The sequence below is a fragment of the Mastomys coucha genome, unplaced genomic scaffold (genome assembly GCF_008632895.1).
Source record: "Mastomys coucha isolate ucsf_1 unplaced genomic scaffold, UCSF_Mcou_1 pScaffold23, whole genome shotgun sequence".
Lineage (NCBI taxonomy): Eukaryota > Metazoa > Chordata > Mammalia > Rodentia > Muridae > Mastomys > Mastomys coucha.
The window spans coordinates 55,777,144-55,801,957 of NW_022196906.1; the positions used below are offsets into that span (position 1 = coordinate 55,777,144).

The 24,814-nt window shown below is 51.7% G+C and overlaps 1 protein-coding gene across 13 annotated transcripts in view; it reads left to right on the forward strand.

Annotated features, from left to right (window-relative positions):
* Positions 1-514: 514 nt before the first annotated feature.
* The window catches only part of Tle3 (TLE family member 3, transcriptional corepressor), a 46,319-nt gene continuing 22,019 nt past the window's right edge, over positions 515-24,814 (forward strand). For 5 of the 13 annotated variants that reach the window (XM_031346103.1, XM_031346102.1, XM_031346106.1 and 2 more), the window contains exons 1-6: positions 1,476-1,640; positions 2,132-2,232; positions 2,669-2,732; positions 3,660-3,704; positions 21,763-21,825; positions 23,164-23,238. In XM_031346103.1, coding sequence (XP_031201963.1) covers positions 1,617-1,640; positions 2,132-2,232; positions 2,669-2,732; positions 3,660-3,704; positions 21,763-21,825; positions 23,164-23,238 — 372 coding nt within the window. In that variant the 5' untranslated portion in view covers positions 1,476-1,616. Of the gene's footprint in view, positions 1,641-2,131; positions 2,233-2,668; positions 2,733-3,659; positions 3,705-21,762; positions 21,826-23,163; positions 23,269-24,814 lie in introns of all 13 variants that reach the window. The other 8 variants (XM_031346099.1, XM_031346098.1, XM_031346100.1 and 5 more) reach the window with 3 other exon arrangements.

Sequence of the window (24,814 nt, forward strand, 5' to 3'; positions counted from 1 at the left end):
GAAAACATTAAACTGACAAAGTGATTCTGTTTGTTTTATAGTATCTAATTGGGCTGCTTTGCAACCCTAATGAGATTAGAGGGGGGGCAATCGTTCGCCGCCTCTGCAGAATCAACTGATCCATTACTACCAGCCACAGGTTTTAAGGATTGTACAGCTTGTCCTTTTTTTCCCCCTTTTGTTGTTATTCGTTTTCTCTTCCTCCCCTCCCGCCAAATAATTATTTGCTAGTAGATCGTGGGAAAAAAAAGAGAAAAAAAACCCTAGCAGCCCAGGACTATAATATATATCTATTTATTATATGTCTTTCGGTTAATTCCTGATGTGAGGAGCGCTGTTTTTCACTCCCAAGCGAAAGTCACCAGCGGGTAGGGCCTGATTGCTACTTTTCATGCATAGTTTTAGACACAAGAGGGCATTGTGACGTCGCGCCCGGCGGCGCCCAGTCGCAGTCCGAGTCCCGTGGCCCCACGTGGGAGCCTCGCACTCCCATTGGCCAACGCTAGGCGAAGCCGCCACATTATTTTGTTACTTTTCAGTCCCTATTTGGAACTGCTCTCGCGGCAGTTCAGACCTCGTGCTCGGCCCCCTTCGCCTGTCTGTGTGTGGTATCCGCAGGTCCGAGGCACTTTTTTTTTTTTTTTTGAGTGCGTGTACGTGTGTGTTGAGTGCGTGTGTTTGTGTGTTTTGGGGGTTTGTCGGGGCGCGGAGAGGAGAGCTAGGCTGGGAGGAAGGAAAGAAGCCGCAGAGCTCCCGGGCTCCGGCTACGTCTCCCCCTCCGGTGCTCTCCAGCCTGCGCGCTCCTAGGCAGCAGGGACGCCGACCGCTCCTCATCAGAGACGCGGCCGATCCACTTGAGAACAGAGGACCCCTTCGCCGAGGCTTCCTATGCCGGCTGGAGTTAGGATGCCAGGGCTCATTATTTGCACCGACTGAGCCCGGAGTTCCTCCTCGGCCCTGGGAAGGGCTGGCGGCAGCGGCAGGAGCAGACGAAACAGCAGGCTCTCCTCTCCGGGAAGGGGGGGGGGGCGTCGAAGCGCCCTCGCTGGGCTCTAGCCCTCACCCACGGTCCTCAAGCCGTCACCTCGGTGGCCTGCTTCCTTTCTCTTCTCGCCGCGAGCTCCGGGCCCGACCGCCTCTGGGATCTGACCCGCGCGCCCCGGATGCTCCGGGCTGCCCAGACGCGCCCCCCTCCAGCCTCATCGTGCTGATTGACCCGTGAGGGGACACGAGACCGCCTTCCCCCCTCCCCCCAACGCTCCGGCCTCGGGATCCCGCACTGGAGCCGCCAGGGAGCCGATGATGTCCACGCAGACCCGGCTTCTGACACTGTCCACGCAGCCGGGGGAAGGCGGCCGGCCGCAGCCGGCCGAGCCCTAGGCGCACAAAGCGCGAGCCCGCCGACGACTTTGCCGCTCGCTCCGCCGCTCTTTGTCTGCACTTGGGGCGCACGCCCGACTCTGGGATTTCGCTGCGAGAGCGGGCTGGGGGGGCCGGGGGCGAGCTCTCGGTTCCCCGGCCGCCCCCCGCTCGGGCTCGCCTCCCCCCTCCCCCGCACGTCCCCGGCTCGGGCTCTCAGCGCTTCCAAGCTCTCGGAATCGCGACCCCTCCCTGCCATGTATCCGCAAGGCAGACATCCGGTGAGTAATTGCAACTAGGCTTATTTAAGCATCTATCATGGCAGGGTAAACGAGGCAGTTTATCTAGCACCTCCATTTTGCTTGTTGCTACCTTTATGGTGCGCGCGCGTGTGTGCGCTCACACAAAGGGGCTGGGTGGGTGGGGGCGCCGTTGAGAGCCAAGGGTAATTGCACTCGAGTGGCCCGGGAGGCCTGCGTTGGAGGGGGACACTGGCTCCCGCCCCGGGCCCCTCTCCTAAGTCTTCCAACTCGCTCCCTCGGCACTTGGCCGCGGGAACCCTTCTGGCTTAGGGGGTGGTCGGGATGCCCGCTTCCCGGCCCCGTCGGGAGAGCGTTGAAAAACTTGCTGGGAAGGTTCTGAGCTATGGGGTGGTGGCCTTGCTGGTGGCTCCCGGCGGGGAGGGGCCAGGGACCCGGAGGAGGCACGGGGCCGCGTGGAGCCCTTCTGATGTGCCCACTCCTCTCCTCTATGTTGTCCTTGTGGGCTCCAGGCACCCCATCAACCCGGGCAGCCGGGATTTAAATTCACTGTGGCCGAGTCCTGTGACAGGATCAAAGACGAATTCCAGTTCCTGCAAGCTCAGTATCACAGGTAAGGCGGGTGGGGGGTGGCCCCCGGCTGGCGAGGAGGGCGGCCTTGCGCGCTCCTGCTATTCCCCGCGGGGCCAAGGGGGACGTCGACCCCCGGCTGCGGGGCGGCTGGGCCTCCGCCTTTTGTTTCCCCTCACCGAGCGCGCAGCCTTAACCCTTTGCGTTCCGCGGTCGCCCAGCTCTTAGAGTCCGCCCTGTCGAGGGTCGGGGTCTTGCGCCGGCGTCCGGGCCCGCCCCCGCGTGGCCGAGACGAGTCCCCTCGCCAGATCAAGGGAAGTTTGGAGTTGGTATTGCCAGGCTCCGGGTGGTGGGCAGCCACCCTCACTGCCCGGAGGATGCTGGATAATGGGGGTACTTCAGGGTGCCGGGCAAGTGGTCCGGGTCTCGAAGGATGCCGTGTAGACGCCAAGCCTGAGAGTCTCCTCCTGCCCTCACAGCCTCAAAGTGGAGTACGACAAGCTGGCGAACGAGAAGACGGAGATGCAGCGCCATTATGTGATGGTGAGAGGCAGCCCGCAGCAGGGCGGAGGGAGGGCAGGGCAGGGCACCCAGGCTTTGGGTCCAGCTGGGACAGTAGCAGGCCAGAGCTAGGCCCAGCTTCAGGACAGCCCCCTGGAGGGCTCCCTTCTTCAGCTTCCTCTTTCCGGCCACTTGGAGGACCGGCTGAAAGAGAAACACATTCCAGGCCACCTTTGTCAAGAGCGTTTCAGTTGTGTTTTTAAGGTTTCCCTGAGGGCTGGTTGCCTTAAACTGGTTAGTAACGTAAAAGGTGGATGAGCTGGTATCAGGGTTGTATAAAAATCCCTCTTGGAGCCCTCCTGGGAGTGTTCGGAAACTTTTGTTTGGCAGCTGGGTTCTAGGCAGAATGGGACAGAAGCGGCTATCTTCCTCCCCCGGAGTTTTTCCAGACTGGAGGAGCCTTTTAAAGCCCTCTGCCTCCGTGTCCCCTCAAGATTTCCTCAGTTGGAAGTCTGGTCCTCCTTCCCCAGCTAGATCATCTTTTAACCCTGAGTTCAAGTTGACATCTTTCATTTGAGAGTGGATATGGGAGCCACTTAAGGGCAGGCTGGCAGCAGGCTTTCCACATAAGAGACCTTCCACCCAGTGCTAACCAACTCTCAGAGGACAGGAGGAGGCGGGTGTACAGCATTCCCTGTAGAGCCCGCACCTTGTATAAACAGCATACATGGTACATGGGGTGCCTGTGGGATAGGGGTAGCCCAACTCTTCTTATTTTTGTGTATAGTGTTCGGAGTGGAGAGGAACGCTTGACCACTTCCCTCTATCAGCTTTCACACCTCCATAGACTGCCTTTGTGGGAGGGTGGACTTTAGTGGCTTCGGACCCAATGAATGGTTTGGTTAAAGCCTTGTGGGGTGGGGGAATGAGAAGTGTTGCCTGTTAATGACCCCCCCTTTTATTTTGTAGTACTATGAGATGTCCTATGGCTTGAATATTGAAATGCACAAGCAGGTAAGTGCTTTCCTTTTTATATAAATAATAGATATTTAAGTGATAAGATGTGTGATTTCTCTTGGTATTCCCACTTGGCCTTGAAGGATAAATGTTCAGTGAGTGCTCTGAATGATACCTGGTGCCTGCCTGGGCTTTGCTGGCTGATGCTGAGCTTTTAGCATTTGTGAACTTAGGCCTGGTCTAGGATCTGGGTAGCTGAAGGACCAAAGACCTGAGGGAAAGTTGTCCAGCAGGTCCTCAGGATCTGTGTGACTCCCGGAGGTAGAGAGTAGGCTGTCTGCTTTTATCTGTTTTAATGTGAAATTCTCAAAAAGGAAATAAAGGCAGACGTACCCCCCTTCTTTCTTTTTTCTTGCAAAGAGAGAGAGGGAGAGAGAGAGAGATGTACTGCCTTGATAAGATTACACTTCAAGGGCCTTAAAAGCCAGGCTGAGCTGTCGAAATGTAAGGGAATGAAGCCACTAACGGCCTAAAAAACTTAAAGCCAGAGTGAAATGCAATCCTCGTGCCTTGCATTTAGGAGCGAGTTTCTCAACTCTCTTTATTTGAAGGCAGCTGTGTCCCATTTCACAGGAGGAAGCTGAAGCCCAGAGGTGAAGTAACTTGCCCAGGGGCCAGCCTCACCAGGCCTTTTGAGCTGGCTGGCAGTTGAGCTCAGCTTTGTAATCCTGAAGTCAAACCAGTTTAGCTAGTGTGGTATCCTTTGATGGATATGTAAACTACCTCCCATTGTCACCCTCTAATAACAGTATACCTCAAACCCTGCAAATACAAACACTCTTTATCTTGAGCATATCAGTAGCTAGTCCTGAGCTAGGCCAGGCTGTGGGAGAGGCTTGTTTGTCTATTTGTGTTCCAAGGAGAGGCTGCCTATAATTTGGCTTGGCGGACGATTAGCTTCGACTTGGCACGTATAAATGGCGCAGGCCGGTTGTTCTTTTTAACAATTGGTGTTCTTGAAATCTCAGAAGGCTGTTGACTCATTCTAGCCTTTGGTGACCGTGACTTGAATGGATTTTCTGCTCTAAATTAACAGTCATTTACAAGGTTTAAATTTTGCTCTTTAAAGGGGGCAGGGCCCAGGGCAGGTGAGAAGGGCAGGTGACCCTGAGGGGGAGTGTAGCAGATTCCTGCCCGCTCCAGTGGCTTCTTAGAGACCCTTTTGAATCTAGTTTTTTTCCCTTCCTGTAGTCACCCCCCTAACCCCCAGACCTACCCCCACCCCGGCCATTGGGTGAAGGGTAGCCAGAGAGGGGCCAGCATTTAGTGAGCGATGTGGGAAGCCTGCTGTGGTTTTCCTGAGGAATTGGTTCCCTAGGCGTGCACACACATGGAGGCTACCACATTTTGAGTTCTTGGCCCACAGAAATAATAAACAGACATTGCTTTATATGTATATGTAAAGAAGGTTCTGGGGAGCATAGACCAGAAATGGGTTCCGCCTCCTTCTAGGTAGAACTGTCCAGGGCCTCAGGTTGTTTTAAGGACTTTGAGGGGTATTTCTGCACAGTGCAAGGAACCGCCACTTCCTTACTCCTGTCCTCCCCCTCCTTTGTGAATAGTATCTTGGGCGTGTTTTAAAGAGGGTAATTGCACCCAGGTTCAAAATTTATAGCAGTAGTTGTTGTTGTAAGAGCTTCTAATTAAGGTGTAATATGTCCTTGCATGTTGAGGGCTGCATGGGTGGTGCTGCCCGCGTCTGAATACATGGTTGTTTGGCACAAAGAAGTCACCTTGGCTGGCAGAGCAAAGCTATTCTGAGCCCCGGGGATGCTATGAACTCAGAAGAGCTAAGCATCTCAGTGCTCTCTTGGTGGTGGGACTTATATAGAGAGCTGTGTTCATCTGGAATATCTGGCCATTCCTCAAACGGTTCAAAGATGAGAGAATGCCTGAGATCTGGCCACATTGTCTTTAATCCTCTCAGCTGCCAGTGGTGGGATAGAGGGATCTTTGCCCACTTTTTTATAGGTAGGGAGACCAAGGCATCCAGGAAGCCGGCATGGCAAGACCTAGGGGCTTATTTCAGAGGCTCAGGGTCCTGCAGCTGAGCCCTTTACTGCAGGTGCTTTACCTTGGCCTTCCAACCCCTTCCCAGCATGAATGCAGGCTGAGCAGTCTCTGGTTTGGGTGAACTCACCCTGTGGCTGTGTAGGAACAAAGAGGCAAAGAGGTGGAGAAACCCTGACTGGGAAACAGGGCAGTACACCCCTGACCTAATGGCGTGCTGGCCACTCCCTAGGCTTGCAAGGTTTTGTAGAAGAAAACCCTGCCACTAATTGTAGTGTGGGTCTCGGGTGCATTTGGCGGATGGTGGTTAGGCCTGAGCAAACAAGTTTATCAGCTGACCTGTTTAGCGGTTGACTGGTGTTTTATCTGCACACACAATCAAGTGACTGGAGTGCTTGAATTATTCATGCAGTGTCCTGCCCTCTAGACTTGACTGTGTGATTACATCTGCCTGGAACAAACAGGCTGGATTCTTCATCTTTAAGCGAGTAGGGGTGGGGGTTGGGACTCTATGTACTTTTATATAATAGATGGTCTACAGAGCTAGCACCTTGGAAAAAGTGTGTCTGGTCATCCTCAACCTACACACACACACACACACACACACACACACACACACACGCACGCACACTTCACCACCACCACCACCGCCACATATTTTTTCAAAAGCTCTTCTTCACTGGCTCCATGGGAAATACCAATTAGCTGAGAACCTTTCGTTCCGCCAGATGGTCCCTAGTATTGACAGAGGGCAGCTGATGAGGTACGTCCAGCCCGTTTTTATTTTACTGAGAGGTTAAACTCACTGTGGCTGGCTCTGTCCCTGGCTGTTACCCCCCCCCCACACACACACACACCCCATCCCACTTCCAAGCTGTCAAATCTCAGAGAGGTAATAAATGGGTCCTCCTACTCTTCTGCCTCCCTCCCTAATTATGGTAAAGCAAAGATTACAGAATCACAGGCCTGGCCTGTGACTTGAAGAGGTCACCACCTCCCCCAGGCTCCTGCTTCCAGGCAGAGTGTCAGGATGATTCAGCGAGGGCCAGGGAGGCGATGATGGCTGACCGGCTCATCAGTTCCCGTCTTGTTCCTGCAGCGCCTTTCCAGTGTCAGCAGCAGATGACAAAGCCAACTTAGAAACAGACTCCAGAGCAACTGTCATGCAGTGGCTTTGAGACATGGTGCTGGGGGAAGCCGGCAGGCTGGCCTTTCACCCTCTGTTGGTGAGCACTGATATTTGGCAAACTGACTTGAGGCATTTTGATTTGGGGGCAGCACCATGCCAATACTAGACAGTCACTATTTTCAGTAACCCAAGCAAGTCCAAGAGCCCCAGAGCTGGAAGAGCAAGCATTTTGGCTTCTTATCCAAATCTTTGAAGTCGTGGATGAGGAAGTAGGCTCAGAGGCTGGAGCTGGCATACCCAGACTGCCACAGTCACAGGTGGTGGGAACAAATGCTGTTACTGCAGACTTGCCCCCCCTTACCCCAGGACTCCTCTGGAGCCAGCCCCTTTTGGTAACTCGTAGCGTGCTGTGCCTTTAATTACCTCTGCTTGTCCCATGCTATCTATTATCCAGCCAGGCTCAGGCTGCAAACTTGGCTCCACCAAAGTCCAAAGTACCCCATTTGGGGTTGTATAACCATGTCAGCTGAATGCTCTTGTGTCCACAGTCCTGTCCCCATTTGCCAGCTATTTGTACAACTAATGATTGTGTGTTTGGTAATAAGACAGAGGGCAGGTTCACAGATGAGGTGAAGGTGGAAAAAAAAAAAAACCCTGACCGTTTTACCCTGGCCACAAGGTGGCCATCTACACAGAGCTGAGGACTGAAGACGGACCACAGGCAACAGTTTTCTGGAAAGAGTTGACAGACCTTGGTGGGAGGCAGGCACTGGTACTAGGGCAGTGCCTGTTTGTGTGGCATCCATGTCCGAGCTGTGAAATCTACTTCTTTGCTGGGAGCTCCTTCATTCGCCCACACCCTGGGTTCTTTGACTCTAGCTGCTTTGTGGCTCCTCCTTGGAATCATGGGGGTTGTGTGATCTCCCCAGCAGGGTACCATCCTTGCCATACCTTGGGAATTCCTGAGCTTGAAGCTCTTTTACTCTGTCCTATCCAGCTAGAGGGTGACCTAACCCTCAAGGCTGCCTCTCATCTCAGGCTTCAGTGGATCCCTTGTCTATGATAGACGATAGAAGTGTACAGAGCAAAGCTTTCTGTACTTCCCCGAGTCTTTTCCTTCTTGTACGTCTGACCATTGAGATGACCCTAGGACTAGGTAAAGATAGAGAAGCCTGCTGAGCAGCCCTACTCCCAGTTCTATTCCATAAGCTCTTCTGAAGCAGGATTGTGTGGTTACCAAGGGTCCCTTCTCTCCCTCCTCTTTGGAATCCTCCCTCCACCCAGGAAGGATCTCATTTACTTAGGGGGCTCTTTTACCTCGGTCTTTGATTCCACATTGTTGAAGGGGGGGGGAGAGAGTTGGTCCCTAGAATATAAGAATTCCGTATAGGAAAATGTTTTTCTGTTTAAAATCCTGGGACACCAGGAGCCAGAAGGAGAAAAACCCGCTCTCAGCGGGGCTCGCTCCTGTGATCCCACACAACACATTATGAACCTCTATCTCTCAGAGTAATGGAGGATGTCCCTTTGCCAGGCACGCACACACTATGTATAATAGGTGCTCAGTAAACACGCGGGGTTTCCTTCTTTGGGCTGTGGGCGGGCGGGTGGGTGGCCCTACACTGCACAGAGCCCTGGGAGGGAAGTCGGGGGTTGTTGTGGGCTGCCTGCCTGCTGGTCTGCAGGCGCTCTCTGGTTCAGCATACAGTCCCCTCATCAGGAAAATGAGAGAGTTGGATCTATTCCCAAAACGGTTATTAGGGGTCTGGGATGTGCTGGGTGTGGGCTGGGGTTGGTTATACAGCCGAATAAGACACCAGTCCCTTCACTGGGGCATCAGGCCTCTAAATAAGTAATTGCGATGCGGTGAGGTAAGCGCTAATGTGGCCGCGGTGACACTTGCTTCACTCTTCCTGGGAAAGTGGAGGAGGGGGGGAGAGGGGTCAGAGAGGATGTCCCTGTAGGAGGACTGTTACTTGAGTGGTGCCTTACAGGGAGGGTGGGAGGGAGGGGAGTTGTTAAAGGCAGACGCCAGAGCTCCTCCCAGGTGACAGCAGCTCCTGGGACAGCAGTGGAGTACATTCAGGAAGCACACAGGAAGAGTGGATTGGGGGAGGGCAGGGGCCCGCACTTGAGAACTGAGAAGGTGGTGATATTGTGCAGCACAACATTATCCAAAGGCCTCTCCACCCTCACATTCACGACTCAGTGGCTCCCTCTGTCCCCATATGGCTCTCCAGGGCTGGCTCCGGTCCATCTGGCAGGGGGTGGGGATGGGGGAGGCTCCCTTTGAATGTGCAGCCTCCCCTGTCTGCCTCCCCACCATCCTGCTCTGGTTTGAACTCTATTCCCCAAAGTGGCATTGTCTCCTTTCTCATACTGGTAATTCTGTAATGACTGGGTATGACCTGCCCCTCCCCCATATTTAATTCTCATCAGCCCGGCTCTCCACTTTGCTATTAATGATAGCAGCCAGCAAAATAGCTTTCAACATGCCATTGACAGTCTGGCTTAAGAGAGCACTTGAGGCAGTGCTAGACAGCTGAAAGCACCCATAATTGTGTACCAGAGTGAGAACTGCGTGCTCAAGGGCCTTGTTTTTATATGCTTAAAGGGACAATATCTTGTTTTCAACAAATGCTCTCTGAGACACATCCAAGATGCTTTCTTCCTTCCTCTTGTACCTCTCCTCCTCCTCTTGGCTCCTTCTCTCTCTCTGGCCTTCCAGAATAAAGGCTTCCCCCTCCAGCTGGGGCTAAGAGAACTTACGGGAGAGGAGTGATCTACTCCGAGAGCAGTGGCAGAAATCCACTGGGCTTGCCTGAGGCATCGTCCACTCCAGACCCAAAGCCCACCAGGTCAGCCTTTCCCTGCTGACACCAGAGCAGAGACTCTCGTGATTGTTGGCATAGAGTTTTCAAGTCCTTTTGTTTACTGGGCATGTTGCATGTTAGCCAGAGACTAGGGGATTCGGGCTACTGAGCTGTGTGGCTGAGTGCAGAGGCTGCCATGACAGGGCATGGAGTATCGGTTAGTCTTGGAGCCAGACTGAGCACCAAGTCTCCCTGTCTGGTCAGATTCCAGGAGGCCCACCCTTCGGCAGAGCCCTTGGGTCTAAGGGGCCTGTGTGGAAACCAGGAGGTGGGCAGTATTCTTTTGTTTGTTTGTTTGTTTGTTTGTTTGTTTTAGTTTTTCGAGACAGGGTTTCTCTATATAGCCCTGGCTGTCCTGGAACTCACTCTGTAACCAGGCTGGCCTCAAACTCAGAAATCCACCTGCCTCTGCCTCCCAAGTGCTGGGATTAAAGGCGTGTGCCACCAACTGATACTGGTATTCTTAATTGAAAGCTTGTACCAAGCTTGAGGGGGAGCCAGAGGAGATCTCTGGTAACTCCAGAGATTTTTTACTGGACGAGAGAGGTCCCCTCATCCACCGTCAGTGGCAAAGTACGAACCCAAGTACCTAGCTATGGAAAGGGGAGGAGTGAGGTCCGAGAGGCAGGGAAAAAGCCCTGTCAGCACCTGGAATTTGGCAGTAAATGGTCCTCATTTCCCTCCATACCCAAGTTCTCCTGGCAAAAAACTGGGGCCTGGGTTCCTTTCCTTTACCCATGTACACCACGAGTGACAGTCTAAAGTTCTGAGGTAGCTATTACTACATCCTTGCACATGGACACAAAAACTGGTGATCGTGCAGATGTCGTAGACAAGAGTAATACAGCCACTTGAGATTCCTGTAGCGCTCGATTGCCAAGCAGCTGAGGCATTTTCCCCTGAAATACTGGGGCGTTTGCTTCCAGAACGAGAGTATCAGACAACCTGAAGAGCAGGGTGTGGAGGTGACCTGTCTGTGCCTGGAGGGGCTTGCCTGTCAGTTGGGGTGTGGTGGGGTGGGGGTGTGGAGCGCAGGACTGAGTGAGGAGCAGGAATGTTCTGTGTTGACTGAGCCTTGCTGTCTGCCTGGCAGTGAGGTTGACAGTTCATCTTGTAGGAGACTCGGAGGCTGCGGTCTAGAGTTCTCTTCCTGGGTCTAGGGTTCTCTTCCTGATTGCATGCTGACCAAGGTTGTGGTTGTAAAAGGGGTGGTCAGTGACCTGCACCTTGATTTGGAAAGTATTTTCTGTTTGTTTTTCTGGCTATCTCATATCAAGTCAAAGGGGGAAAAAGGGGGAGATGCAGAAGAAGGGGCGATAAAGCTGAGGTGTGGAGACAGGAATGAGGAAGCACCAGGTGACACTGCCCTGTCTGGGTTGTGAGGCAGCTGAGCTGAAGGAAAACAGGAGGTTTGCCTTACCGTGGGGTTTGGTGGTGGGGTTCCTAGGGCTTGGCCTTTGTTTATCTTGGCTTTACAGCCTCTTCCAGGTTTGGGTTGGTTGCTTGTAATTCTGAGAATGACTCTGACCCTCATTAAACTTCTTTAATTTGTACTGGAAGGGTCCATCTTCCCTCGGATGGAGACAAAAAGTCAGCCAGGGTTCTTTCCCATCCCACAGTCCTGTCCCAAGGGACTGTGCGGTACAGCCTGAGTCAGGCGGGATGCCCTCCTTCCAGCTGACTGAAGGCTTTGAACTGCACCCCATCCTGTAGCCATGTGAGTAAAAGAGAGAAGAGGGAGCCATGGTCACCTTCACTGCCCAAGACCATAATGTCTTTCTTGACTCCGGGTTTGACATTGAGGACATTGGTCAGACAGGCAGCACACACTTCGCTTCAGGAGCCTGGGGAAGAGGAGGGCAGTGTAGCCTAGACCAGTGTCTTGGGTCCTTGCCCCTGTTTTTCCTAGCAGAGCCCCTTCCTTTGCCTTCTCTCCAAGAGGAGACTGCAGCCCAGTTTAGCTTTGCCTCAGACTAGAAGTCCTGGGAGGCTGCCTGGAGGAATTGAGTTTTTAGCACCTGCCTCTGCCAGTCAAGGTTAGGGATCTCATACATTATCATCCCATTGGAAGTGAAGGACTTCCTTGAGTCAGAGCCACCAGCAGCTGCCCTCTGCTGCCTGGGTCTACCTGTGTGGGTTTTACACTTTTTATGTCATAGCCCAATGGGGGAGGGGTGTCCTGTAGCCTTTACCTTTCCTCCACCCTGTTCTTTCACTTGAATCTTATTCTGCTTCTCAAGGCACCTCTTCTTTGCTGACACCTTAAACTCCTGTGTCAAAAGCCTGAGACCATATCCTGGGCCTACAGGATTGGGAGGGTTTCTGACAAGCCTGTTTTTACATGAGTGAGAATGAAGGTGTCAGCAGAATTGGAGTTTCTCTAAGAGAGTCCAGGTCCTCTAGAGAGAGAGAACCAGGAGCTTGGGGAGTGGGGGATGGGATTCTCTGGACGGCTAGATTGGGGCTAGAGTGAGTCTCACAAATACACGGGCGTCAGTAACCTTCTGTATCCTGCTAGTGGGACTCTGGTCAGTTGCTTGTCCTCGGTGAGATTTTGTGAGTGGTGGGATGGGTAATGATCCTACCTGCTAGAGTGTTGGAGTTTTCTAGAATTCTCACAGCTGTGAAAGGGCTGTGTATCTGCATTGCCCAACATGGTTGCCATTAGCTACATGGACTGTTGAGCCAGTGAAATGTGGCCCTGTGGTGGCTGAAGAACTGAGCTTTAGAATTGATTTAAATCCAGTTGCACTAGGCCCTGTGTGGGACCTGGCTTTCTAGACATTGGGGGGTGGAGGGTTGGGAAGTGCAATGGGATTATGGGAGTGGATGCACAGGAACTTAGCACATTGGTCTGGTCTCCTTAAGGTATTCTCACACTGGGACAAATAGAGCCTCAAAATGTCCAAGGCCTCGGAGAGGGAGAAGGGAATGGAGGGGAGAGGAAGGGGTCCGGCTGCCTAGGCTTCCCTGAGCCTATCTCATTGTTGCGTAGCTACTCCATATTTCAGCCCTGAGTATCTCTGGCCCATCCCCAGCACCATGAAGCAGGTGCACTGCTGTGGGTGGTGGTTGGACAACTTGTGTGTGATTGAAGGTGGCCCATTGGTAGGAACAGATCAGGACCATATCTGTTTGACCTGGGCTGTATCATGATCAGGAACCACTGTAGGTTTTGTTTTGTTTTGTTTTTTTTAAAGATTTATTTATTTATTTTATGTGTATGAGTACACTGTAGCTGTACAGATGGCTGTGAGCCATCATGTGTGTGGCTGCTGGGAATTGAAGTCAGGATGGCCCTGCTCGATCCAGAGGCGTAATTCACTGTAGCTGTCTTCAGACGCGTCAGATCTCATTACGGGTGGTTATGAGCCACCATGTGGTTGCTGGGATCCGAACTCAGGACCTTCAGAAGAGCAGTCAGTGCTCTTACCCGCCGCTGAGCCATCTCGACAGCCCGACTGTAGGTTTTGATTCCAGTGCCCATGAGTCTTTATATAAAACCTTCTGAGAATTCGGTTTTGTTTTTTTGTTTTTTTGTTTTGTAAATGCTTGCCTTGGGTCAGAATCAGCCTACTCTGGGGCTCTTACCCACTGGTTGGTAGTCAGCAGCACTGCTGTGGTCCTGACAAATGTGTGCTGACTGCTGACTTCCTGTCCTCCAAGAACCCGGATTCAATAGCACTGGATGAGAAGACCCTTGGTGTGAGGGAAGAATCAGGCTCTAGACCTGGGAGATTTGGTTACTTTTGTCTTGATCCCTTGCCCTCTCTGGACCTCATCTATGGCGTCCGCCAGGTGGGAGGTTTTCTGTCTGTCTGAGCGAGTATGTGGTGAGACAAGTGCCTGAACTTGATTTCCATGCCTGGTGAAATGTCTCCACTTGCTTGAGGAAAGGAGACCTGCTGACCCTCTGAATTTTAACGTAAGGAGGGGGACATGCTCAGTGCTTGTGAGAGCAGATAGAATAGGGCTCTGTTCCTGCCTATTGGGTCTGCTGCCTGCTACCTCGGTTTCCCAGTGAGCCTCTGTCCTCAAAATGTCAAAGCAGTAACCCTGACCTGGTGAGGAGACCCCCAAAATTTAATGAGCTGCCTCAGCAAGGGTAATGTGACTTTTACAGCCTGTTGAGGGGCAAGGGGGAGATTTGCATAATGCTCCAAGGGGGGGATTAGGTGGCTGGGGGTTGCCATGGCAACCCTACAGGGATGAATTGAGAATTTTTCCTCCTCACAGGAGTTGGCCAGTGGAGTCTGGGAAGGTGGGGGAGGGGACAGGGGGTTATCCAAGGGGAGGACTGAGGAGAGGGGAGGGGGATCCCTTGGATGAGTGGGCAGCTTGGGGGAAGGTGTAATCTGAAAAGCCCCTTCTGTTCTATCCGTACAAGCAGGCTCTTTGAGAGCAGTCTCCCTTCGTAGGGGTTGGGAGGCAAGCAGTTTAATGTGTTTGGGAACCAAGAAATTAAAGCGAACAAATATTTAAAGATTATTGGATCTTGTTAACAGGAAGCTGGATGGGTGGAAAGTGAGAGTTAGGGAAATGGAAGTCTTAAGGAGTCTTAGAACCCAGGAAGAGACGGGCTTGTCATCGGGGCTCAGTTCTGTCTTACGAGCGGGGTGCTTCCATCCCCCCACCCCTGCATTTCTAAGAGCCCTTAGGGTGCTCTACCCCCTCCCCCACACCTCCTCGGTGCTGCCCGGTGGGATCCCAGTGGGAGGACAGCCCCTGGACGGGTGCAGGCTCCAGCCTGGGGTTGCAATTCCTTCCTCCTCAGCCCCTCCCACTCTCGCTTTGCCTGGCGCGGAGACTTCTTACAAGAACAAGGAAGGCCCACTGCTTTCAGGAAAGTGCCTAGAAGGGTCATGCCACCACTCAGCAACCCCAGGCTCTCTTGCTGGGGACCTCGTGACTTCCTTCCTCTCTGCCCTCCTCACTGTTCCTTCCTCTCATGGGAAGGGCACAGGGCCTGATGCAGGAGGTGTCTGTCGCTCGCAGGCCAGCCTTGCCGTTCTTGCCCTGTAAGACCGAGATCATGCGGGGGTCATTCAGAGACACAGGCGCTTCCCTGTACTCAGTCTTCCTAGCATAAAGACTCCAGCAGGCTTCCTCAGAGGGCGTAAATATTTAATGGTGTTGTAGTTATATATAATTTGATCAATATGTCAGTGCTAAGAGGGCCTTTAAGGAGGCTCACCTACCACTAAGCAATCTGTGATGTAAACCAGCTCCCCCCCCTCCCTTCCCTCTGCCCCCAGAAGCAGCAAGCATCATCTCCCAGGCTGCTAAATGGGTCATTTATCCCTTTCTTAGTCCTCAGCGGGGTTTGTAGCATGGAGGGAATGGGGCCTGGGAACACTACCCTGGCTTTTGTTGGCTTCCTTGTTGCTCCCTCTCCCCTGATTTTCTTTCCTTTGTTGATAAATACCACCTGTCTCAACCCAAGGCGAAACTGCCTGGCCAAGGGTGTCTTCTTATTCGGTAATTGAGGGGCTATCAATTTAGAATTGCCCAGGAAATAACAAGGGATATGTCAAATCAAGATCTTGCCCAGACATTTTGTTCTGGAATCTTCGAATACTTGCTTGCTGGTTGGTTATGGAGCCTTGCTTCTGGGAAGGTAAAAGGCCAGAGCCGCTTCCGTCTACACATAGCTACTGGCCCCAAAGTCTTTCTTTTTAATTCAGGAAGAAGCAGATTTGCTTTAGTCATTCCAAGAACTAGATAGGTAAAACCTGGTTGTGAAAAGGTAGGGGGGAGGGATCCAGAGCTGATTTGACTCCTCACCTCAAACACAGGAGTCTAGAGGATTAACTGGATATTGAGAGACAGGAGTCTGAGTCTCCTGAGATCACAGCGGTAGGCTAGACAGGGCTGGGTTGGATGTCATTGGTTCTGTATGGCTTTGACGTGTAACTTGCACTTCAGGTAAGTGCATCCATGCCTTGTCTTTCTCACATATATCTGGAAGTGGGTCTCTAGACTCATTCGGTGACTGTCTATGACACTGCCCTGATCTTCAGGGAAGAAACCCTTATTTTAGAGCTGGTGCTGGGCGGGCAGGCATGCTGCTGCTTCTAGTTTTGGTGAAGGAGCATTTCTCTGTGCACCGAGAGATCTGTACAGGAGGTCCTTTGAGATAGACCGTTACTGCTTGTATGTATTCGCCGATGTCCTGTCGCTGCGACAAAACACCTGGCCAAAGCAACTTAAGGGGGCCTGGGAGATGTCTGAGTTGGTAAAATGCCTGCACTGCCAAACGGGAGGACCTGAATTTGGATCCTAGTCTGCTGAAATGCATCTGGACTCTCGTTAGCAGAGATGGACAGAGGCAGTCTGACCGCCTGCTGTTCACTGGCTGGCCAGCCCAGCCGAGTCAATGAGTTCAAAGTTCAGTGAGAAACCCTGTCTCAAAAAAAGGTGTGAATGATCAAGGAAAGACCTCTGAGTTGACCTCTGGCCTACATGTGCACGTGCCTACGCACAAACGTGCATATCCCCCACACACATACATAAAGCAAGTTAAGAAAGGAAAGGTCTTGGCTCATGGGCATGAACACTTTCTCCTTTTAATATGTAGGTTAGGGCCCAGCTCATGGAATAGCATAAGTCTACACATAGGGTAGCCCAGTCTCTCTACCCTCTCAGCCCCGCCCAGCCAGTTTTACTGGCATTCCCTGAGGTTTGCCTCCTGTCAGGTTGATAATACTGGCCACCATGTTTCTCTTGCTTGAGGCTCTAGGACAGCTACATGTAGCTTAGGTATTGGGCAGATTGAATGGCTCATGGGAAGATTGGTCTTCAGGACCCAGCCCTAGGGAGCACCGCGGGCCTGTCCAAACCAGCCCTAGGGAGCACTGCAGGCTTGCCCACTGTCCATCACTCATCCAGCTGTCAGGGTGTGTCTTGGCACACCCCCACTCCTCTTCTACATAGGCATTTCTGTGGCTCCGTTTTGCAGAGCCGAGTGAGGAAGTGGGAAGTCAGGCCGTTCAGAAGTGTGTGGCGGTCTAAAGTCTGAATATGGCCCCTGAGACCTAAATGAGCTGCCAGCTTTGCCCTTCCCTTTTCCAGGGGACATGAGAGAAGTTGCTTGCTTAAACTCAGTGGAGTCGTCTGGGAGTAGGAGCTGGGTCATTTCTTACGGCTTTAGAGCTTCGAGTGCTCTTTAACACCACCACCCCCCCCTTTTTGGTCTAGCTGAGGTTAAAGTGAAATGCGCTCTCGTCCCGTCCCCAGGCACAGGCAACCAAGCAGTTTAAAGCTAACGAGCAGTGAGATGGTCTAGTGGAGTGACTGTCAGAGACACTGTGTACTATGTCAAGCATGGTCAGTTAAAGGAGGCAGATAGGCCAAAGACTGGCTGGATGCTGAAGGGCCTGCAGCAGCTTCTGGTTGCTGTGGGTAAGGGCTAAGGCTTGACGCCATCCTCTCCTTGCCTCAGGGTCAGGGATAGTCTGAAGCCGGAGCAGATGCAGGTAGCAGATAGCTAGTACAGACAGACACGCCATTTCAGGGTATTCACAAACCCTCAGCCTTTGGCCTGATGTTGGGAGATCTTGCTTTGATGAGGAAAGGGACGTGGGACAGGAGCTCTCTGGGAAGGCACAGGGAACAGAGTTCTCTTTGGGAAATGACACTTCCCCCCCACCCCCATGTTGTTTTCTGTCGTTTATTTGCCTAACAATCTCAGCAGACACTCACAGATGTTCCTCCCAACACGCAATTGGTAGCGCAGATTCTGAGCATGTCAGGCCCTTCCCTGACTGCTTCTGTCTCAGAAATCAGTAGCCTGGAGCAGCAGTGTCTTTCTACCAGCAACCCCGCCACCTTTGAACTGTACTAAAAAAGCACTTTGAAAGGCCAAAGCAGCCTCCCCAGACGCCTATCTCCAGAATGTTCAAAGCAAGCCGTCCTGCCCTCCCACCACCTCGAAGGTAGATCTGAAGACCAGGCTTACCTGCAGCGAGTCATGCCTTGTGTCCTCAGGAGGCAGGGAGGATGGGGCCAGGCTTGCCGAAGCCACACCGGTAATGCCTTGTGTGCCCGAGCGCCTGGAGTTTCCTAGCACACGCATTAGTTCTAGGGTGGTGTGTGACCTGTCTTAATTGTTGAAATCACACATCTAGATTCTTGTCCCCCTCCCTCTTTTTTGGAGCGGGTGCTGAGAGGTTGTTTGAGTTGGATTAAATGCTGTTTGGACAGCTGTTGTAATCAGAAATGCTGTCAATCATTAGCCTTGACGGTCGATTTTCTTTCAAAATCATTTCTCTGAGCTGTCTCAACCTACTGAAGTTTGGCTTCCTGGCCGGAAGTCATTTAGTGGAGTCGCTTAATGGGTGGGTGTCAGTTTCCCCATGTGGGAGATGGACTGTTAATAGCGCCTTCCTGCGGGGCTGTGAGAGCTGGTGGCAGTGAGCAAGGTGGATGTTTCCCTTACTCTTTAAATGCCTTTATGTCTGGGCAGCTGGTTCCCCTTCCTCATTTAACACAGTGGTTCTCAACCTTCCTGATGCCACTACCCTTAAATACAGTTCCTCATATTGTGGTGAGCCCCAACCATAAACTTATTTTCATTGCTATTTTATAACTGGAATCTATTACTGTTAAGAATTGTAATGCAAGCCAGGCTGTAGTGGCACACGCCTTTAATCCCAGCACTTAAGAGGCAGAGGCAGGCAGATCTCTGTGAGTTCAAGGCCAGCCTGGTCTATAAAATGAGTTCTAGGACAGCTAGGGCTAAACAGAAAGAAACCAAAACCAAACAACAAACAAGAATCGTAATGAAAATATCTGATATGCTACCCCCTAAAGGGGTAGCAACCTACAGATCGAGAACCATTGTTCTAATACATCCCCCAAGAAATTGCCTGGTAAGTAATTTTCCTCTTCATCGTTGGACTCATTGGAGTACAGAACAGCCTGTACACACAGACGGGAAAGGCTCAGTCTGTGCTTCTGTGTGGAGAGGAGAGTAAGAGAGATGTAGTAACAGCTCGTGCCGGGAGGGAGGGCAGGTAACAAACCGAAGCAGCCCAAGCCCCAAGATAGAGAAGTCTGGTGGTTATAAAAGTTCTCCAGATATAATGTGCATCCCCAACCCCCCCAACTCCCCCAAGTGCTGTTAGGGACTTGTCAGAATCCATTCTGCCAGGCAGAGGCCTCTGTCATGCTTGAGCCCAGGTGTCAATCCCATAGGCTTCTAAAATGTTCTTCTTGGGAGTTCTCACAGCTCCTGTGCTCAGTTGGCATGTATGGTGCTGGAAGGTGGATGAAGTAGAGAGGAGGAGAGACAGCCATTGACAGGGCTCCTGAGCAATCCAGCTGTGGTACCTCACTTGGCTGAGGTACCAGGCCTTGACCTGGACATAGCTGCAAAATCCCAGCGGATCCCCTTTCTTAGTGATAGAGGACGCTGGGCTCTAGAGCTGGTAAGGTGTGAGAAGTTTCCTGTAGGAAACCAGTAGTCACAAGCTTCGTCTAGGTCGGGGAAGGAGAATGCAGTGCCTTTTAATTCTCTCTAACCACCAAGATCCTGACCCTTGGCCTGATTAGTAGAGGATGTAGGCTCTGACTGAAACCCTTGAGAGCTGTAGTAGGTCAAATGGCTGGCAGGGATCAGAGTCGGCCTTAGCCTTCCTGACTCTGTGTGTGGGGAATTGATGGGGCAACGAGAGACCCAGTGAGCTGGCTTGTGCTTGGCCTGTCTTGGCATAGACATTCACCCTGTTTAAAGGGCTTAAGCTATTGCCCACCCTCACCTCCCTTCCAGCTGACTGTCAGCACTTTCCCACCACAGCCTCTTCCACAGATGTTACCCACATAGGGATAGATGTTACCTACATGGCGATAGACATACTGCAACATGAAGTCTACACGTCAACGGGTACACACACAGTGGAGTGGAGACGGCTCAGTCACTAACGCCCCTGTAAACATGAGGACCTGAGTCCAGAGTCCCAGTGCCTCTGAGAAAGCCTGGTGTGTCAGTGAAGGAATCTACGACCCAGGGCGGGGGCTCGTAGAGTCAGGAGGATCCTAGGAGCTCATTGGCTTGTCAGTCTAGCTGAAATGGTGAGCTCCAGATTCACTAACAGATTCTGTCTAGGTAAATAAGATGGAAGGTAAAAGAGAAAGGCACCAGATGTCAGCCTCTGGGCGCCACGTACACATGCACATATATGTGTACAGGCAGCATACATGCACCACACAAACAAGAAAAAGAAAGAATACTAGTAATGCTATCCTTTGGTCAGATATTTATTGAGCACGTATTGTTTCCCAGTCATTGCTACTCTGATTATTTGAGGCAACTAGGTCCTCTTCTGAGCTATTTGTTCTCTGCCAGTTCATAGTGAGATGCAGGCTGGCTCCGTGATTTCAGAACTCTGGAGGAGTCCAGCTCTCCCTCCTGTGTTTATTCATTGTGAACAAGTGGGGAGGGTCCTGTTTTGGGGGTACACTTACTTCTTCCTGTTTACGTAGGCTCGCTTAGACTACACAAAGTGATCCTCTGAGAGCCCTTACTTAGAGCAAGAATGGCCAACATCTCTGAAAAAGCCAGAGTCGTTGTGGTTAAGAGTCTTGCAATATAGAGAGAACAGCCCAACGGAACAAACAATTTGTGACCAGCAAGGTTGAGAAACCTTGACGTGTGTCATCTTTGTTGCCGTCTGCCACCATTGTGCAAATGTGGATCCCACAAGCTCTTAGCTGGAATTGCTACCTGACTTACTCTCAGAGAGCTTTGAAATTGGGGGGGCCATACTGATGCAGATGGTCTGGAGTTTGAGGGAGAGTCCTTCACAGTAAAGAATTGCTCAGCGACAAAAGCCCAGAGTAGTGCCTGCTGGGTAACACTGGCCCTGTTTCTGAGGAGACCCAGCTGTTCCCTCATGGCCTTGTCCCCACCCAAAAATTTACCCTATACTGGGCAGGTTCGCTGAGTTATATCATCTGGTCCCACAGGACACAGGGCTGCTAAAGCCCATCAGGCTCCTGTCAGGGCCTGTTCTCTCCATAAAATGGGGAGACATTCTCTTTAATGCCCAGTGGCCTCCAGACTCTTAAACCAGGAAGAGGTGCTGGCCCCAGGAATTCCCCAAGGCCAGAGTCTGCTGGTGAGACTTCAGAGGGCATTGTTTTTATCTGAGGCACGCTAGATTTCGCATGCAGAATCATCTGACATGCAGATGATCACAGGTTTTTTAAAAGGCTGTTGTCATGGTTTTGTCAGAAAGATTGCCTAGCGCTGATGAAAGCTTTGAAGGCTGCTCTGAGACCTTCGTCCTGGCTGCTCAGGGTTCAGACAAGATAAGAAAGCCAATTCCAAGAGTTGTCTGTCAGCGTCCCAGGCCTTCCTGCCAGGCTCAGTTAACCATTTAGCAGCACTCTTGATCTGCAATCTGAGTCACACATGGTCCCACTGGAAATTCTTGGTATTTTAAACACGGGCTTCGCTGGGAAGCTGAGGCAGGCAGAGAAGTGATCTGAGTCTTTGTGACCAGCTTGTATGAGGGTGTAGGGAGGGGCTGGAGAGATGGCTCAGTGGTTAAGAGGGTGTAGGAAACCACTGGGTTCCATCCTTAGACTAGGCCTGAAGACTGAAGAGTTACCATACTACAGGGGTTAGAAGAAATGGTTGAAGTGGGGACGAGGGAGCCACATGACACTGCATATGAAGCTGGCCCTGGGAGAGCCCTTCCTTCTTGGTGCCCTGGGCTCTGTTGCCTTTGACTCTAGTTTGGGGCATTGTTGGACAGCGCAGTTCTCTCAGCACTAAATTTCAGCTTGTCACGGGTTTTCTAGAATATGGAGTGGTCTTTGTTTTGATACAGTAGGGATTCTTTCTAGAGGATGCCAGCCGTTGACCTGAGTCTCACAGAGACCACCTCCCCTGTGAAAGGGGAGCTTTCTAACACATGATCATGGAGCCCATGGTAAGGGGCTGCAGTGGAAGAGAGAGGTGTATGTGTGTGTGTGGGTGTGTCTGTCTGTCTGTCTCAGTGATTCAGTGACTTGATTTGTGATCTCTTTTCCTTTGCAGACAGAGATTGCCAAGAGACTGAACACAATTCTAGCCCAGATCATGCCTTTTTTGTCACAGGAGGTAAGGCCTTGTCTCTTTTCTCTTCTGTCTAGGGCAGCCCAGTGTGTTTGTTTCCTGCAGGCCAAGCCCCGCCCTAAGCTACCATACTGATCCAGCTGGTAGGATTAACAGGCCTTCTCCACTGACCCCGGGGTAGGGGGGTCATGTCACAGGGGCCATGTGCCCCTTTTCTAGTGGGAGAATGGTCCTCTGCCACACCTGAGAAGGGTCTCATCTGCAACAGTGATGAGCCCTGTGACCAGTGTCCTACACAGACTTCACCACTGGCCTCAGCATTCCAGGGTACAGTCCTGTCTATGCCCAGTTCAAGTAAGGCTGGCAGTTGGTTGGTGCCGAAGGTCAGCCCCTGTGGGGTGCTGTTCCCCAGGTGCTAAGTGCCCTCGAAAGTCATGATATACAAATCTTGCCACTTTCTAAGTACCCTTTGGAGACTGCCCCCATTACCCTCCAAATGGAGGCAAGGGCTGGACTCCGGAGCTGTCAGAGGTGGTGGGGAGACCTCTAGCCCCCGTTTCTGTCCCATCTGATCCCACTCCGTACAAGCAGAGCCAGGGGCCTACCCTACCTTTATTTCCCAAGGTGGCTCAGACCATAACTGTTCCCTGCTGGAGTTCTGGATCTGACTAAGAATTAGATATGGCTCCTGCTACTTCTTAGCTTCTGGGAGTGTGTGAAACTTAATTTTTAATAACAGACTGTAGTTTTTCAAGAGCAGATTTAGGTTTGTTAGGCAAGCTTGAATGGAAAGTACAAAGGTTTCCTGTGGCCTCTCCACACCAGGCTGGAGTGTCTGTTACAATTTTGAGTCCACACTAACACACTGTTGCATTCTGAAGACCTGAGGCCGTGTTTAGAATTTCTTTGGTCGTTATCACTTTCTGGCTGGACTCTTAGCTCTCTCTTTTGGTAACCATAGTAGATGCCCGATTCTTCTCAGCCCTTTAAATCTAAAGCCCACATGTTCTGTTTAATTCACCACTAGCCACTATAGCTGCACATCCTGGAACATGGTGTCCTATGTGATTACAGTAATGCCCAGAAAAGAATCACTCCAGTATGTAACACCCGATCAGGTTCTCATTTCACAGAGCAAAGGTTTTCCTGCAGGTGAGGTTGAGGAGGTCAACAGGCCAGTCTTGCATACTCATCTCTGTTGTCCTTATTTAAAGACCGATAGAAAGCGTGACATCACTAATCACCCACATCCCTAAGTCCTGGGCCTGTTGAGTGGATCTCTTTCTATCTTCTTTGGGGAAGGGTCCTGAGAGACTTCCGGTGTCCCGTGTTGGACAGTATGGATGGTGGCCACGCCTTGATCATGACGTCTTTTCCCTACAGCATCAACAGCAAGTGGCGCAGGCCGTGGAACGCGCCAAGCAGGTCACCATGACGGAGCTGAACGCCATCATCGGGGTACGTGGACTCCCCAATCTGCCTCTCACCGTGTGTATAGCCCTTTTATTCCTCTCATTTACCATGACCAGAGATGAACTCTGACCTTAGGTGCTCTCAAAGAATGGCAGCCCCAGGGCCCATGGCATTCCTAGGCAACCGAGGGCTTGGATTCATTGGGCTCTTTACACAGTGGCTTTACAGTGTTGTGTCCTGGTCCCCAGACTAAAGAAATGCCAGACACACCTTGAGTCCACCTGTAATTTTATTAGCTTCCACATCCCCAGCATCTGATGCCCCTGGCTTCCAAAAGGTACTGATCAGTTCCTGGCTGCTGCCTCCCCTCTTCCCTCCCCCACTTAGGCTGCCCTTCTTTGGCCTCCTGGGGTCAGAACCATCTCTGCTGTTTATTGATGTGCACCGTGCTGTGACAGTATTGGGGTTGGGGTCTTGCTGCCTCATGTACTGGGCTGCATGGCTGAGCACTCGCACACATCCTTGTGAATTTCAGCTGTATACCTGGATGGAACCTTCTAGAAGCCCCGCCTCATCCCCAGCACAGGAGTACACATCCCGTAGTGCTCTCTAGGGCCCTCAGTGGAGAGAAAGGAGAGGGTGGCCTAGTTCATCTTTCTCAGCCTTTCCAGCTGTGGGTGTGGCAAGGAGATCCTTGGATACAGACCCCTCAGGATGGTCAGGGTGTGTGGTTACGGAGTCCTTTGGTAAAGGCAGTTCCTTCTAGTGTTAGTCCCTGTGGGAGCTCCTGGAGACTGGAGGGCTTAAGCCTCCATTGATTCTTGGCATTGAGGGGAGTAAACCCTGCCCGCTGTATGGGAAGGGCAAGAAGCTTGGTGATGGGAGGCAGCACCCTAAGGAGAGAAACTATGGTATTTTAGAGCTTTGAAGTATCTCCTATGATCGTCCAGCTCAGGGTTCTCTTTAAGAAATATTGTTTTAAAATTTCCTTTCTGAAAATCTTATCATACATACAGTGTAGTTTGAATCCTATTCACCCCCACTCCCACTACCCTCTTCTGAAAGAATTTGAACCATGTTGAACATACATGTTTAGCACATGTATGTGCTGCCAAAGGATGATACATAAGAGCTGCTTCTCTCATTCTACCACCCTGGACTACATAATCAAACTCAGGTTGTCAAGCTTGACAAGTATTTTCTCGTCCTGAGCCACCTCAATGCCCGCCTTGCCCCAGTGTCCCTGCATCTTCTGAAGCCCTTCTTCCCCCAAGTTCCCCTTGCCCTTTCACTGAGTTTATTTAGGGTTTCACGAGAACAGGGGTGGGATATGGGGGATAGTTACTGGATCAAAGAGCCTAGGGCCTGACACTGTTGAAACTTGGGACCAGATAATTCTCTGTTGCCATGTGCTTTTGGGGGGTATTCAGCAGCAGCCTTGCTCTGTACCTACTGGGTGTAACAGCACCCCTCCTCCTTCCACCCACATACATACACACACATCTGTGAACTCAGAACGTCTCCAGATGTTGCCTTTATCTACATGGGCAAAGGGGCCTCTGGTTGAGAACCACTGGTTTAGTCTGGTGCCATTATTTCGCAGAGATTTAGCAGTCAGGCC